Raw genomic sequence first — 15696 nt, forward strand, 5'->3', positions numbered from 1 at the left:
TTATTTTTCTAACTAAGATGGACAATCTCACACTTATCCACACTAACTCCATCTACCTGACTCTTGCCCAGTCTCCTAGCCTATCAGTATCCATCTGTAAACTCTTTATCTCCTCAGCAGAATCTGCTTTCCCAACTATTTCAGTATCATCTGTGAATTTTGCTATGTCACACTCCATCCCTGCTTGCAGATCATTTAACCAGATTATGGTGCAGTTAAATCTTATCTGTCCGCAAATGTAATCCAAACTATTGCAAACAGGCTGCTGAATCGTGTTGCATCCTTTAGCTGACAGCTCAGAAACTCTGTCGGCTAAGGTGTTTCCAGTTCATGTCCAAGCATGTACAACGTTGCTGTGTCAGAATCACTAGCAAGATGGAACTTTACCAAGGATTCTGGACCCAGCTTGAGTTCACACACTAAATGTCAGAATTTGGCTCAGTTTCCTGCATTTCTTTTTCAGATGTTCATGACTGACATTTTCCTCAAGCACACCAGAGTTTACTAAGCTCTGTCGAGGAGCTTGAACAGAATCTGTCACTGCAGAACGCATAATTTAATATTCCGTGTGCAGCATTGGAGAGCAACATTTTTCCTCTTTCCATTCTGTTCTTCATTAAAGAGATGGTTTGTTGTTTCATTGATCAGAAGCACTCCATTCCTCACGTCAAGCCTGTCCTGCTATTCAGTTAGATTATGGCTGATCAGAAATCAAGTCCTTCAATCATTATCACTTCATGTCCTTTCATAACCCAAACTTAGCAATCACGGTTGTGTAGGTGGTGCGATGGCTCAGTGGTTAACACTGTTGCCTCACAGCGCCGGGGAGCTGGGTTCAATTCTACCATTGGATGACTGTCTGTGTGGAGCTTGCACATTCTCCCCTCTGTCTGTATGGGTTCCCTCTGGGTACTTTGGTTTCCTCCCACAGTCCAAATATGTGCAGGCTGGGTGGATTGGCCGTGGGAAATGTAGGATTACAGGGAGGGGGTGGTTCTGGATGGAATGCTCTTTGGAGGGTAGGTGTGGACTGAATGGCCTGCTTCCACACTGTAAGGATTGTATAAAACTCAATCTGTGAACATTTCCAGTTCATCCCCAGTATTAGCAACCTTTTAGGATTGAGAGATCCCCATTTCCATTGCCCATTGTGTGAAGAGGAATTTCCTGATGTGACCCTGAAGATCTTAGCTCTAATTTCAGGGTCATTTCCTTATTGTTCACCATCAGGGAAATACTGTCCCTCCACCTATTTCATTAACACTTTTATTCACCTTAACCAACTTGATCATATCATCTCTAATCTCCATTACATCAATGAATTAGCTTTATTGTCACATGTCAAGTTGCCATACAATTGTGGTGGCACGGTGGCACAGTGGTTAGCACTGCTGCCTCACAGCGCCTGAGACCTGGGTTCAATTCCCACCTCAGGTGTCTGACTGTGTGGAGTTTGCACATTCTCCCTGTGTCTGCGTGGGTTTCCTCTGGGTGCTCCGGATTCCTCCCACTGTCCAAAAATGTGCAGGTTAGGTGAATTGGCCATGCTAAATTGCCCGTAGTGTTGAGGCAGGGGTAAATGTAGGGGAATGGGTCTGGATGGGTTGCGCTTTGGCAGGTTGGTGTGGACTTGTTGGGCCGAAGGGCCTGTTTCCACACTGTAAGTAATCTAATCAAGACTTACCAGACCATAGCACTGCTCTCTCATTAGAGAGAGAGACAACTGGTGGTGGTTTAACCTGAGGGATACCACACCTCAGATGAGGGGAGAGGTTGAGAAGGAGAGTCCTTCATGGTAAACTTAGCTGGTGATGGGAATTAAACCCATGCTGTTAGCATCATACTGCTTCGCAAACAAACCAACCAGCCAGCCAACTGAGCTAAACCCAACCCCCAATGTTCCAAGTACTCACATGAGTACAGTGAAATGTTTACAAATTGCTACTTACGATACCATCTTAAGTACGAAGATACCTAGGTACAGACTCTTAAGTACAAATTGTTAGGAAAATAAAATAAAACGGGAGTGCAGCTGAAATCCTAAAGCCACCAAGCTGTTTTACTTGGCTGTTTATCCTCCCTGTTGAATTACCATTTTAGCTGTATCAGTGCTTTCAAGAGCATTCCAAGGACGCAGAGTCAGTCAGTTGTAGGAAAATGGACTCTGAATGTTTTGAGTTTACATCAGAGTGATGCGAGAAAAGCATAGCAGGTCAGGCAGCAACCGAGGAGCAGGAAAATCGATGTTTAGGGCAAAAGCCCTTCATCAGGAATGTTTTGAGCATGGCATGAAATAGTGAACCTCCAACAATATGACAAAAGGAAGGTTTTTGAATAACCCGAATTCTACCCAGTACAATGGGTTAATGTTCAATTCCAGTTGGTCCCCAGTTCCAGATGCAGTGGCTAGTGGCTTCACGTGGTGATTGAGATAGTCCCTTATCAATTACTTTAGGCACAACAAGTAGATATTTCCTTACATTAATGCAGTCAAGAATGATTTCTAAAAGAAAATATTACATTTATATAGCAATTTTCACAGGACATCTAAAAGCATACTACAGGTAATGGAGTATTTTTGAGATATTCAGGTGTTGTAATGCAGCTCATCTGGCCACCAATGTGTTCACAGTAAACTCCCACAAATGGCAGTGTAATGGTGGCTCCAGTAAACTCTGTTTTTCTCTCCACAGATGCTGCCAGACCTACTGAGTTTCTCCAGCACTTTCTGATTTTGTATCAGTTCTGATGATATTGATTGGTGTTAAGTATTGACTGGCCACTGCTCTCGTTTGAAATATTGCCATATGGTCTTTTATGTCTATCTGAGAGGACAAACAGAGCCAAATGGCATAAAATCTACAAACACTGTGGGAAGTAAGTGGGTTCACAATCTTCCAAAGTAGCTGAACATCCGTAGCCCTTGTGTGACCCATTGCTGTTGAAAATGTTTTGGTATTGAAGGTATTATGCTTATAGCCATTTGGATAAGGTTCAGATCCTTGGATAAGTTTATTGTGGGGTCTGATTATTTTCCTACAATTTGCACGCATACAGAACTTGATAAAGAGTCTCATGTCTAAATGAATTGTTATTATTCAAGGAGGATATTTATTTTAGTTGCAGTAAATATATAATGACTCTTCACGATGCCCAGGCTTGGGAGGCAAGCAGTCTTGTGTGGGTTGACCATGTGGGAGTAAAGCTGATGATAACAACAAAATAAAAAATTAACTGTTCTGTGCAGCCAACACAATAAGCAAAGGTTGTACATCACTTGAAGTGCAGGCAATCCACATACTCTTGATTTCTTCTTTTAAGCTTCTTTTCAGATGCACTTTGGTCATTGGCTTTACTACATTTGGACTTCGGTGGAACATTGTCTTCTATTTTGAATGATCACTTGTAATAACATAAAGGACAAATGTATCCTTCCTCTTGTTTAAGGCAATGATTCACAACATTTTCAGTCTCAGGGCACACTTCAGACTCTAAGGTGCCTGCAACCTCTAGTCCTATATTCAAACGATGTTGACAGGAGATTTGAAAGAGGTGTACAAGATTATGGCAGGTTGTGATAAAAAATAACTGCTCCTATTATTGATAGTCCAAGGACGACAGGACACTGATTTCAGATTTTGTGTAAGAAATATCAGATTGTGTGGGAGGAAGAACATTTATTTTGAAGTGAATGATAATGATGAGGAACCTACTGTTGCTGAAGGATGGTGGAAGCAGAGAAACTTCATTGGCTTTGTAAACTGTCTCGAGGAAGTAGGTTTGCAGGGGAGTAGGGCTGACTGGATTGCTCTACAGAGAGCTGGTGTGACCTGATGGGTCAAATGGTCTCCATCTGTGCTGTATCCCAAATTGCTGTAAATGTATGGTGCTTCCATATTAAACATAGCTGGTACGTTGAGAACCAGAGGACACTGCTAACAGGGAGTGGCAATGGAAATTTCTTTGTGTTGAGAATGGACTAGTTGTCTAGTTGTCCAAATCTCAGCTAACCTGAGAATGCAACTTTTTAAAAAAAGGTTTTGTGATTTACACATGAAAGAAGTGAAACTATCATGGTATTCTAACAGATGAAAGGCTTAACAGACAATCAATTTTTTAATGTATAATTTCAGTTACATCACACTGTACATTTTTGCTATAAATTCTGTGTGTTGGGATTGAGCCCTCCACTACCACCTGATGGAGTGACGCTCCGAAAGCCAGTGCGCTTCCAATTAAACCTGTTGGACTATAACCTGGTATTGTGTGATTTTTAACTTGCAAATCTGAAAGGTGTTCAGATTACCTGTGTGCTTTAAGCACGGTAAATCTCTCACTGCAGAAGCTAGCACGAGACACATTTAACATATTGGTGTGTTAGTGCTGGAGCCCAATTGAAGCAGTAATCATTAGGTAAGAGATATAGACAGATATTTGGTGGAGAGGAAAGGTGTGAGAGGGCTACACTAAAGTCAAAACAGTCTTACATTATATACTAGGTCAAGTTAAACATCCTCAGTGAGTGAACATGCTGAAATTTCCAGCATTTACTCTCCTGGTCATGATTAGCATTATTCTCCCTTTCTAAGGTGTGTTTTTGTTACATTCTAATCAATTCTCAGCATGCACTGATGTTGTGTTAGTACAAAATCTTGTTGTCTTCCCATGAAATTAATTTCTTTAATTTATTACTGGGATTGACTTTAAAACATGTTGATAAATCATAACATTAATCCCAACCAACGACCAACACTGTCTTTGAACTGAGAAAGCAGCAGTATTGATTCAGCTGTGCTGTGCGTCCTGTTACCTGATACCACTGCCAGATGTTCTGAGGGTGAATACAGTTTGCATATCAATCTTTTTCCAATAGTCTTTCTTCAGACTTCCCAAATTGTAGCCTTATGATTGTAATCTTTAGCGGCTCCAAAATGCTCCTGCACAAACTCTAACTTGCAGGAGGTCCCATCTCTTACCAGGCCCACTGGCTTACATTGGCTTCTAGTCCAGTCATGCCTGAAATTTAAAATTCTCATGTTAAAAGACATCTTATTCTAATGTCTTCATGACCTTGCGAATCGCTGTGATGTCCTCCAATTCTGTAATCTCTGAACTGAGGGGCACCCCTAGTTTCCTTTGCCACATGAATGATGCTTGTGTCTCTTGGTTTCCCCTATTTAACCTTTTTGCCTCTCCACCTCTCCTTTCCCATTTAAGAAATCCATTGAAAACTTATCTCCTTGGCTATACCTTGATCGTCTATCCAAATACAGTAAACTCCCCATTATCTGGCAGGTATGGGGAAATGGGGGTAGGGTATAAGAGTAGGGAAGTCTTGCTGCAACTGTACAAGGTGCTGGTGAGACCATGTCACTGTCAGTAGTTTTGATTCCCTTATATAAGAAAAGGTATTATGTCATTGGAGGCAGTTAGACAAGGATCCTTAGGATGATCCCTGGTATGAAGGGCTTGTCTTATGAGCAAAGGCTAAACAAGTTGGGACTCTATTCACTGGAGTTTAGGAGAATGAGAGGTGATCTCATAGAGTTATAGATTCATACAGCAAGGAAACAGACCCTTCGACTCAACTTGCCAACCAGGTTTCCTGAACTAGTCCCATTTGCCTCCATTTGTCCCATATCTCTCTAAACCTTTCCTACCCAAGTACCTGTCCAAATGTCTTTTTAAGTTGTAATCACCTCTACCCTTCCTCTGGATACTCATTCCATATACGCATCACCCTCTGTGTAAAAAGGTTGTTCCTTTTAAATCTTTCCCCTCTCACCTTAACCTATGCCCTCTAGTCTTAGACTCTCCTAACTTGTGGAAAAGACTTAGGTATTCACTTTGCCATGATGCTGCCCACACATTCCTGATGAAGGGTTTATGTCTGAAATGTCAACTGTCCTGCCCCTCGGATGCTGCCTGACCTGCTGTGTTTTTCCAGTGCCACACTTTTCTATGCTGCCCCTTTATCAAGGTTATGTTGTCCTTGTTTTGTTTTCAATAGGGGTTGTAAAGGCAGAGGTGCTGATTTCTGTGGAAATGGTTACTTTGAACAGTTACAGGGGAGTGGCCAGTTCTCCCAGTTCAGTTTTGTTTTTAGTTGGGTTTGGTTTAGTTTTAGCTGGGAGTCAAAAAAAAACTGCTGGGCACCTATAGAAACAGCTACAGTGAAAAGAGCTTCTATGTTTCAACAGAGGCCTTGCCTGAACTTTCTCTCTGAAATCTCTCCTGCCTGTAAGAACCTGTGTTTGAATTTAACTTTTGGCAAGGGGTATGTTTTTGGGATGCTGCAGGGATTGGAGCAGCTTCGTTAAGTTGCAATAAAGTCAGTTGGGTTATTGAATAAATTGTTATTCTAAATTCTGTTTTCTTTTGTACCTGTTTCAACCATAGCATGGTTTTACTTGAGGCCGAGTAGTTTGCCCAGCTGCATCACTGCCGGAATATCCACTCTACATTGGCCTAAACAAATAAAAAAGTTAAGGTCTGGGTTACCTTCTTAAAATATTTTGAGGAGATCTGGACTGGTCCATAACAACATTATCTATGCCCCTCATGATTTTATAAACCTCTATAAGGTCACCCCTCAGCATCTTTTGCTCCCAGAGGCTTGACAGAGTAAATGCTGGGAAGATGTTTCCACTGTTAGGGGAGTCGAGGACCACAGGGCATGGTCTCAGGATTAGATTCCCTACAGTGTGGAAACAGGCCTTTCGGCCCAACAAGTCCACACCAACCCTCCAAAGACCCATTCCCCTCTGACTAATGCACCTAACATTATGGGCAATTTAGTATGGCCAACTCACCTGACCTGCCCATCTTTGGACTGTGGGAGAAAACCCACACAGACACAGGGAGAATGTGCAAACTCCCAAGGCTGGAATTGAACCTGTGACCCTGATGCTAGCCACTGAGCCACCGTGCCACCCATGGTGCACAGGGCACCAATTTAAGACTGAGATGAGGAGCAACTACTTCCCTCAGAGAGTTGTGGGAGCAGAATTCTTGTCTATATTTAAGTCTGAGATAAATGGATTATTGTTCAGTCAGGGAATTAAGAGTTATCAGGGCAGGAGAGGAAAGTGGACATGAATGTCAGATTAGCCATGATTTTATTGAATGGCAGAGCAAGCGCGAGGGGAAAAATGGCCTCCCCCTGTTCCTGTTTCTTATGATCTTATGGGTGTTCAGTTTGGTAATCTTTAAGTAAAAACAAAATGAAAAGCTGGTGGTATTTCCTCTGTAATGGTACCTGCATGAGGAAGAATGATAGGCAGCACTTCTAGTGGTGACTGGGAGAACTACAGTGTGAGTTAAGCATATTGGAATTTGGTGTGCCAAGTTCAAATAGATGTCTTTTTGGAAGAAATTTTATAAAAATTATAAATCTTCTTTGAAATTTTTGCTGGTCACATGAAAATTCCAGTTGCTTGGTTACTGGTTAACAGGAACTTTGGTATATTTTAAATGGAATGATGTCGCTTTTTCATCATATCTGTGACGTTTGGGACATTTACCACCTCTCTACATACATGTAAGCTGTTCTTGTTTTAGTTTACCCGGGTACGGATTGTCACAGCAATAGATAAGCGGTTAAAGAAAGTAAATCAGGAGAAAAAGTGTTCACCAGTTGAGTAAACTCACATGAGGTTTTCCCTTTTTTAATTTTAATGATTGAGAGTTATAAAATATGTAATTAAATTTGGAGACTCGTTTCTTCACTTTTAATGCAATCTCTTAACTTTGCCTATGCTATCTACATCCCAGTGGTTCCCTGACTGACCAATGTCTCCAACAAATGCTATTAATGAGAATGTGATGGGTGTCTAAGCACTGCAGAAGAATCCCAGAATTAAATTGACTGAAGGCTTGTTTGATCATGTACTGTGTCATATGCCACCAATCTCTTCAAAATAGAAGGAGTTTGGGTTGCATCTCCAAACCGTGTTGGATTATGGGTAAGTAAATTTTGTAGCACCTTTCACAAAATGACGATATCCCGAAACCTTTGACAACCTATAAAGGTCTTTAGAAGTTCAGACCCTGTTATAACGTAGGAAATACGGCAGCCAATTTGCACGCAACAAGTTCCTACAAGCAACAATTTGAGATAAATGACCAGATAAGCCAGTGAAAGTAATGTTCAATGGGAAATAAATAATAGCCAAGAAACTTGGGACAACTCCCTCCTCTTCTTAGAGTAAGGTTTTGGGACATTTATAAATCAATCTAAGAGAGTAGACTCATCCTAAGTTCTCTCAGTACAGGTAGTTCTCCTATAACACCGTAGCTGCTTTCCAGCGAAACCTCACTTCATAGAAAATTGCTGAATAGACGTTATGGGGCCTATGGGAAAAGTGGGGCTCGGGGAAGTCCAGAAAAAAATATCACTCTTGATCCCTCAAAATCACCCAAAAACCTAAAGCAAATATAGCACAGCCTAAATGAATTTTGAAATCATATTTATTTATAAAACAAAAGTAAATTTAACACAGTACATTTAAAAAATGTAAGAAAGCTGCTCTCTGTACAGTACCTCTGGCAGAAAGCTGCTCTGTCAGCAGCTGACATCAGTGCATGTGTAGAATGCCATGAAGACCAGCACCGATGGCATGCATGCAAAGCAAATATAGCACAGCCTAAATGAATTTTGAAATCATATTTATTTATAAAACAAAAGTAAATTTAACACAGTACATTTAAAAAATGTAAGAAAGCCGCTCTCTGTACAGTACCTCTGGCAGAAAGCTGCTCTGTCAGCAGCTGACATCAGTGCATGTGCAGAACGCCATGAAGACCAGCACCGATGGCATGCATGCGTAGAACAGTGTGGACATCAGCACCAAAGCACGCAAACCAACCCCCACTCAGCTATTGCCAACAAAAGTAAACATTCTCAAAAATACTATTCCTTAATTCTTCAGCAATGTTATAGCCATATCATGCTGCCAAGACACACTTTATCCCACTTCTACAACAGGAGCACCAATCTGGATTTCACAGTATCCGTGCTGGGGCTTGAACCCATTACCTTTAATGGAAGCAAGTTGCCAACTGAGCCATAGCTGATACCAGCAAATGTTTGTTGGAAGAATTGTTTTTGTTTGCATGTGTGTAATTGCAGCTGCTATTAAGATAAAATTAAAACATCCATTATTGAGACATTTGTTACACACGGGCCTTCAATGATGAGAAGCAATCTAACCAAAAGTTATCAACTCCAAATGAATTTTAAACCTCCAACACCTTTAGCAGCAGTTCTGCTTTGATATGAATCCATATTCACTTTTAAATTTAATAACATTATAAATATTGCAAGCTGTTTTAAAGTTCCCCTGAGGCTCTCAGAATTATGATATTCGGAAAAGTTGTTTAAAATTAAGAAACATTTGTACAAGTTCAGCAGTGCATATGAGAGAGTTTACAGCTTAATATATAAACCTGATAGTTCATTTGGCAGCTCATTTCATAAAGATTGGTGATTATGCAATCCGTAATCAAACCTGTAAAGCTACCTTCCACAGTAACCTCCCATGGTTAAAGTCTCCATCTGTTATGTCCAGGTGTGAGCTCAACATTGAAGAAAATAACAATATGTTCCATATACTGAGTGTTCCTCAGTATAGCTCCCTCAAAATAATCAGTCAGGGACAAGTGAGCAACAGGTTAATGCACAGCACTATTGCAGCCACAAACTGGGGTCGGTATAGCCCAGATACTTCAGATTGACAAACATACAAATTAGGAGCAGGAGCAAGCCATTCTGCCCTGCCCACCACTTGATGAGAATATGGTTGATCTGATTATGGCCTCCGTGCCACATTTCTGCTGACTGCACCAGTAACTTTTGAGTTTCTTGTTAAGTCAAGAATCTATTTAACTCTGCCTTGAAAAGTATTCAGTGACCCAGTCTTCCCTGTTATGTGGGGAAGAGTATACCACAGACTGATGACCCTCTGAGAGAAAATATTTGTTCTTATCTCCATTGTAATTTAGAGACCCCTCAATTTCTCAATTATGTCCCTTAGTTCTATGTCTCTCACAAAGGAAAGCATCCTCTCAGCATCCACATTGTCAAGTCCCAGAAGGATCTTATATGTTTCAATAAGATCACCTCATATTCTTTTAAATGGATGCTGGTGCAGTCTGCCCAATGTTTCTTCGTAAGATAACTCATCCCGGGAATCAATCTGCTCTGCGCTGGTACAAGGTTTGCTGTGCTGTCAAGAGAATGTTTCCACTTGTGCCTAAGAGTTTTGCAAATGAGGATTTGCTACATGAGAGTGTTTGAGGTGAACAACAGACTTATTTCAGAGGAAGCCAGAAGAACATCTAAGGGAGACAGAGAATAGAGGGCGAAACTGATAAGAGTTAAATGAGAGAAGATGGGAGGAGATCTGTGTGACCATAAGTGTGGGCATGGACTGATTGAGTCTTGTTCTATATGGTGTACTCAACCCAATTGTATGTATATGGTGTCTGAATCCAGTTCCAAATGCATAAGACTCTACAGGCTTAAATTCAGGGTGCTATATTGACATCTTAGGGACTGGTGGTTCCCCCAAACAACCCTACATCAGCAACTTGCATTTTTGAGGTGCTTCTTGCATGTAAATCTGACAGCAAGTGTTCGACACATCAAAATTGGGCCAGTGCAGCTCATGCCAAGAAAAGTTGCACTGGAGCAAATATATTCAGAAATTGCTGGAGAAACTCAGCAGATCTGGCTGAAGACAGAAATAGAGTGAATGTTGTGAGTCCAGTCATTCTTCTTCAGAAGGTTTCCCCCTTCACAGCTGCTGCTAGACCTGCTGTGTTTCTCCAGCAATTTCTGTTTTTGTTTCATACTATTAACACCGCATCAGGTGAAATCAATGGAAACTCATGCCATTAACTGGAAACAGTCAATCTTAGTTTATACGAATGTCACAACTGAGAGAGGAATAAGCCATTAAAACAATCCAGGCACAGTAAGTAGTGGCATGCGCATTATAAAGGGCGAACTTAATAAATGAACTGGCCTGTCTCCTGCCAATATCTGAGTGCAGCAATATTTCTTGACACTTTTCTGTGGCATTCAACCAGTCACAGAGACGGGACAGAGCAATCAGAATGATTGAGTGGATGAAGGAATTGGCTTATGTGAAGCAATAATGTAAACTGGACCTGTTTTGTAAAAGAGAAAATTGAGACGTGATATGGTTTCTGTTTGTTTTGGGTTGTAAATGCAATCAGTAACATAAACCACGATGAGCCATTTAACCTTGTCCAGCGCAGTAAAGCCAAAGGACAAACCAAATCTGTGGGAAGTGAGCAATTGGTCAATTTACGGAACAAGCTCTCCAGGGGCAGCATTGATTAAATCAGCAAAATACATAGATTTCTTTCAAGCAAGAACATTTCGGAATGCACTACATCAATCATTTGAGACGTGTGCGTAGCTCTTCAGGAGGAATATGTAACTTTGGAGCTCTGGTGCCCATAACTCTCCCCAACAGAGATATTCCTCCTCTTATGTCTCAGTCTGTTGTAGACCCATTGCTAGGGATTGACCGCTATGAATAGTCAACAATTTCATCATGGTTGCATCAAGTGACAAACAGAATAGTTGAAGGTAAACTAAATGGAGTTTTCTATATCCAGTAATTCAAATGGAAGTAATGGATCCTCACCATGCAAAGGAACTGCGGCCCTTATAAGATCATGGATGTTTATATTTTGAGCTTTCATAAAGGTGATACAGGGAGATGAAATATGTATTGCTGGTGCATGGTTCTTCTTTAAACAATCCCATACTGACCTAGCTTTTTGTCCTTAGCTTGCTACATGGAACCCAGACTCTGGGTTGAATGGATCTCTAACAGACAAGAAACTGGAAAACAACATGCGTGGTGTGATGCTACGGGTTGTAACCCTGCCGGTAAGAGCATTTAATTCATATCGCCGTTCCTTCAGTGTCACTGGGTCAAAACCCTGGAACTCCCTCCCTAAGGGCATTGTGGGTCTACCTACAGCACATGGACTGCAGCAGTTCAAGAAGACAGCTTCCCCACCCCCCCCCCACCCCCCACATTGTCAAGGGCAATTGAGGATGGTCAATAATGCTGGTCCAGCCAGCATTGAGATCCCATGTATGAATTTTATAACATATATTATTTCTTCCCTTTGCCTAATTTTCTTCCTAAAAATGTTGTTTCATTGCGGTGAATGTTTATCAGCTGGTTAAGGGATGAGTCGATTGCTTTGTGATCAAAGCTGAGTCAATCCAAATCTGGGGTTTCTCTGCCTCTAATGAACTAAATTGAAAGTTTTTATAAAGCCATGTGTTTAATCATTCAGAATCTATTCTTTTGATAATTGTAAATGGGGCTTTGTTCATTCTGCGACTCAATAAGAAGGATGGAAACATTACGAAATATATTTCCTTTCACTTTAATAATTAGGAGCAGAATATCCATGTTTTGTTTTAAATTTTACTTGCAGTTTAATGCTTTTTGGCTAGGTATTAGTGAAGAATATTTCTTGAATGCCTGGGGAGAATGCGGCAGATAAGACCCAGAAGGCAACTTGGGGTCTGTTGCCTTTGTACCTTGCCTTTAAGAGAGGTCACCTTCAAGTACTCCATGGCCTGTGGTTAACCAAGGAAATAATCAATTCCTGACAAGCAACGGATTATTGGACCATTGACATTAATAAGATGGTGTTGGCTATCTGCTGGCTAACACAAACCAGGATTGAAGGAGAGTGGGAAATCCCTTTGATCTATTGGATAAGACTTTAATTAATGGCTCTGGTTGTCAAGAAGCCAATTATGAGCTGCTGTAAAACTGAATCCAGATTTCACCATGATAAATCATCTTTACTGATTTGTTTCGAAACTTGTGAAGTTACCAATGCAATTGCGTAAGTGTGTATAATTGACCTGGACGATTGATCCCTTCAACACTGCTGCAGGGAACAAATTGAAGGAAGTTCATACGGACTTAACAATAACACTTTCTCATTAATCTGAACTCTCTTGTTTAATAATTATGATCATATTGGATTATGGACAAACAAAGAGGTTGACTCCCCATCAAAAATGGCTCACCAGAATGACCCCTGGGACGAAGGAGTTTGTGTTACAAGGAAATATTGGGCCTGCACTCATTCGAGTTTAGAAGAATGAGAGATGATCTTATTGAAAGATATAGGACTCTGAGAAATCTTGACAGGGTCAATGCTGAGAGGACTTTTCCTCTTGAGGGGGAAGAACTAGTTTAAAAACAAATTGGAAAAGAAAGAATAAAAGTCATGAATAAAGATTTCTTCGCTCAGAGTATTGTTCATCTTTGGTGGGTCATTGAATATACTCAAGGCTGAGTTGGACATATTTTTGATGTACAAGGGAGTTGAGGGTGATGGGGCGCTGAATGGAGAGTGGAGTTAAGGCCACAATCAAAAAAAGCCATGACCATATTGAATAGGGGAGCTATTTACCTGACATTTAAAAAAAAGCTCTACTGGTACAGTTGAAACTTCCTTTGCCTTTGTACAAAGTTAAAAATCACACAACACCAGGTTATAGTCCAACAGGTTTAATTGGAAGCACACTAGCTTTCGGAGCAACGCTCCTTCATCAGGTGATTGAAGGAGTGACGCTCCGAAAGCCAGTGTGCTTCCAATTAAACCTGTTGGACTATAACCTGATGTTGTGTGATTTTTAACTTTGTACACCCCAGTCCAACACCAGCATCTCCAAATCATGTGCCTTTGTAAGTAGTTTTGCCCTTCCTGTTTGTCATCAATAAAATGACTCCATTAAGGTCCAGGAGTACGATAACTCTTCGTACTAAGGCAATGAAATGAGAAACAACTTCTCAACATTTGTTAACTTATCTACAAACAATAAGCAAAGTTTGTTCTGTTGATCTTGGTGTTGAGAGGGTTGGCTTATGAGGATAGATTGAGTCAACTGTGATGATACTCTTGGAATTTAGAACAACGGCAGGGGTGGGGGGAGGTGTGGGGATCTTACCTAAACATTCAACATAATGAAGGAAATAGGCAAGATATAAGGAGGCATCTTCTTTCCACTAGCGGGTGAAACTAGAACTAGAGGGCATAGCCTCAAAATAAGGGGGAGCAGATTTAGGACTGAGTTGAGGAGGAACTTCTTCACCCAAAGGGTTGTGAATCTATGGATTTTCCTGTCCAGTGAAACAGTTGAGGTCTCATCATTGAATGTTTTGAAGGCAAAGATATATTTTTGAACAGTAAAGGAATTAAGGGTAGTGGTGAGCAGAAGGGTAAATGGAGCTGAATCCATGGGAAAATCAGCCATTATTGAATGGCGGAGCAAGCTTGACGGGCCAGATGACCTACTTTTGTTCCTCGTTCTTATGCTCTTATGCTCTTTGTCTGACATGCACACTGTTCTGGAGTGAGGGGAAAGTTGTAGTTGTTCACATTGACATTTTATAACTCTCTGACCCTGGCTTAAATCCATCCTTGACTGGGAGATGAATGGCCCAGTTAGTCCCATTTATTTTGAAGTGATTGGAGCTTCCATAGTGGTGAATAATTTAGTACAAGTTGTTACTCAAATATAGAGTGCTTGTCCTTGTTTGGGACAGTATTGGATCAGAGTAAAAGGAGCTTTTCTCTGTACCTGGCTGTTGTTGTCAGCCTGAGAGTGCTTAAATGATACTTGATACCTGAAATGGAAAAATGTTCATACCTTGCCATTAGCTAACCTCACTGCTAAGACACACAAAGCAACTGATGTAGTGCGTGAATCTAAATTTGTAGTCAATATTGTTGCGGGTTTAATGAGGCCAGAAATCAGTGCTAAGGACATCAGATTAATCCTCTGCTTTGGACAGAGGTTATCAGAGTTCAAAATCAGTTTCATCTGTCACAGAGGTATACATGGAACAGATACGCTTATTTCATGAGAATGCATACAATTAACCTGAGCACCAGAGTCATTACTCACTCAGGTGTATGGTGAACATCTTGTCAATACATTGAACTCAGAGCTACACAAGCAGAAGGACTGTGGTATGGGATTGTGTCTTATCTGTGGCTGCATTCTTCCTTTAAAATGAGTAATGGGATCCTGCTTATTTCAATTACTGACTCTGCTTGCCAAAATACGTATTCATAGTCTGTATTGCCAAGTAGCATTGACTGATTCATCCTGGGAGCCGCAGGAACCCTTCGCATAGATATGTGAGTGTTATAAATTAGTCATCATTTCCATTTGATGGCCAAGGTGTTTTCTGAAGGGGTTTCTGTGCCAAGGGGATGGGGAAGGCAGTGCTGAGGGGGCGGGGGAACACATGATCTACCCTTCTACCGCCCACCAGTGGTACCAGACTCTCCAGGATGGTCTTGCAGGATCTGTCTGACCTCTCTGAGCTTGTGACTATTCAGAAGGCTGAAAGACTTAACATGCTACATGGGACTCTCTTCTCCTGTAAAGAGAAGGCTGAGGTGAGGCAGAAGCATCAAAACATGGGAAAATAAGAGCAGGAGTAGGCCATTCAGCCCTTCAGACCTACTCTGTCATTCAATAGGATCATGGCTGATCATCCAACTCAGTTCCGTCCTCCAGCTTTCTCCACATACCCTTTGATCCCTTTAGCCTAAGAACTGTATTTACCACATCAATGTTTTAGCCTCAAGTTGTCCATCAAATAGTTTATG

The 15696-nt window shown here is 41.1% G+C and overlaps 1 protein-coding gene across 2 annotated transcripts in view; it reads left to right on the forward strand.

Annotated features, from left to right (window-relative positions):
- Positions 1–15696, forward strand: part of grid2 (glutamate receptor, ionotropic, delta 2) — a 979554-nt gene that overhangs the window by 754734 nt on the left and 209124 nt on the right. For both annotated transcript variants that reach the window (XM_043674401.1, XM_043674402.1), the window contains one exon: positions 11825–11926. In XM_043674401.1, the coding sequence (XP_043530336.1) occupies positions 11825–11926 (102 nt within the window). The remainder of the gene's footprint in view (positions 1–11824; positions 11927–15696) is intronic.

Source organism: Chiloscyllium plagiosum, chromosome 32 (genome assembly GCF_004010195.1).
Source record: "Chiloscyllium plagiosum isolate BGI_BamShark_2017 chromosome 32, ASM401019v2, whole genome shotgun sequence".
NCBI classification, from domain to species: Eukaryota; Metazoa; Chordata; class Chondrichthyes; order Orectolobiformes; family Hemiscylliidae; genus Chiloscyllium; species Chiloscyllium plagiosum.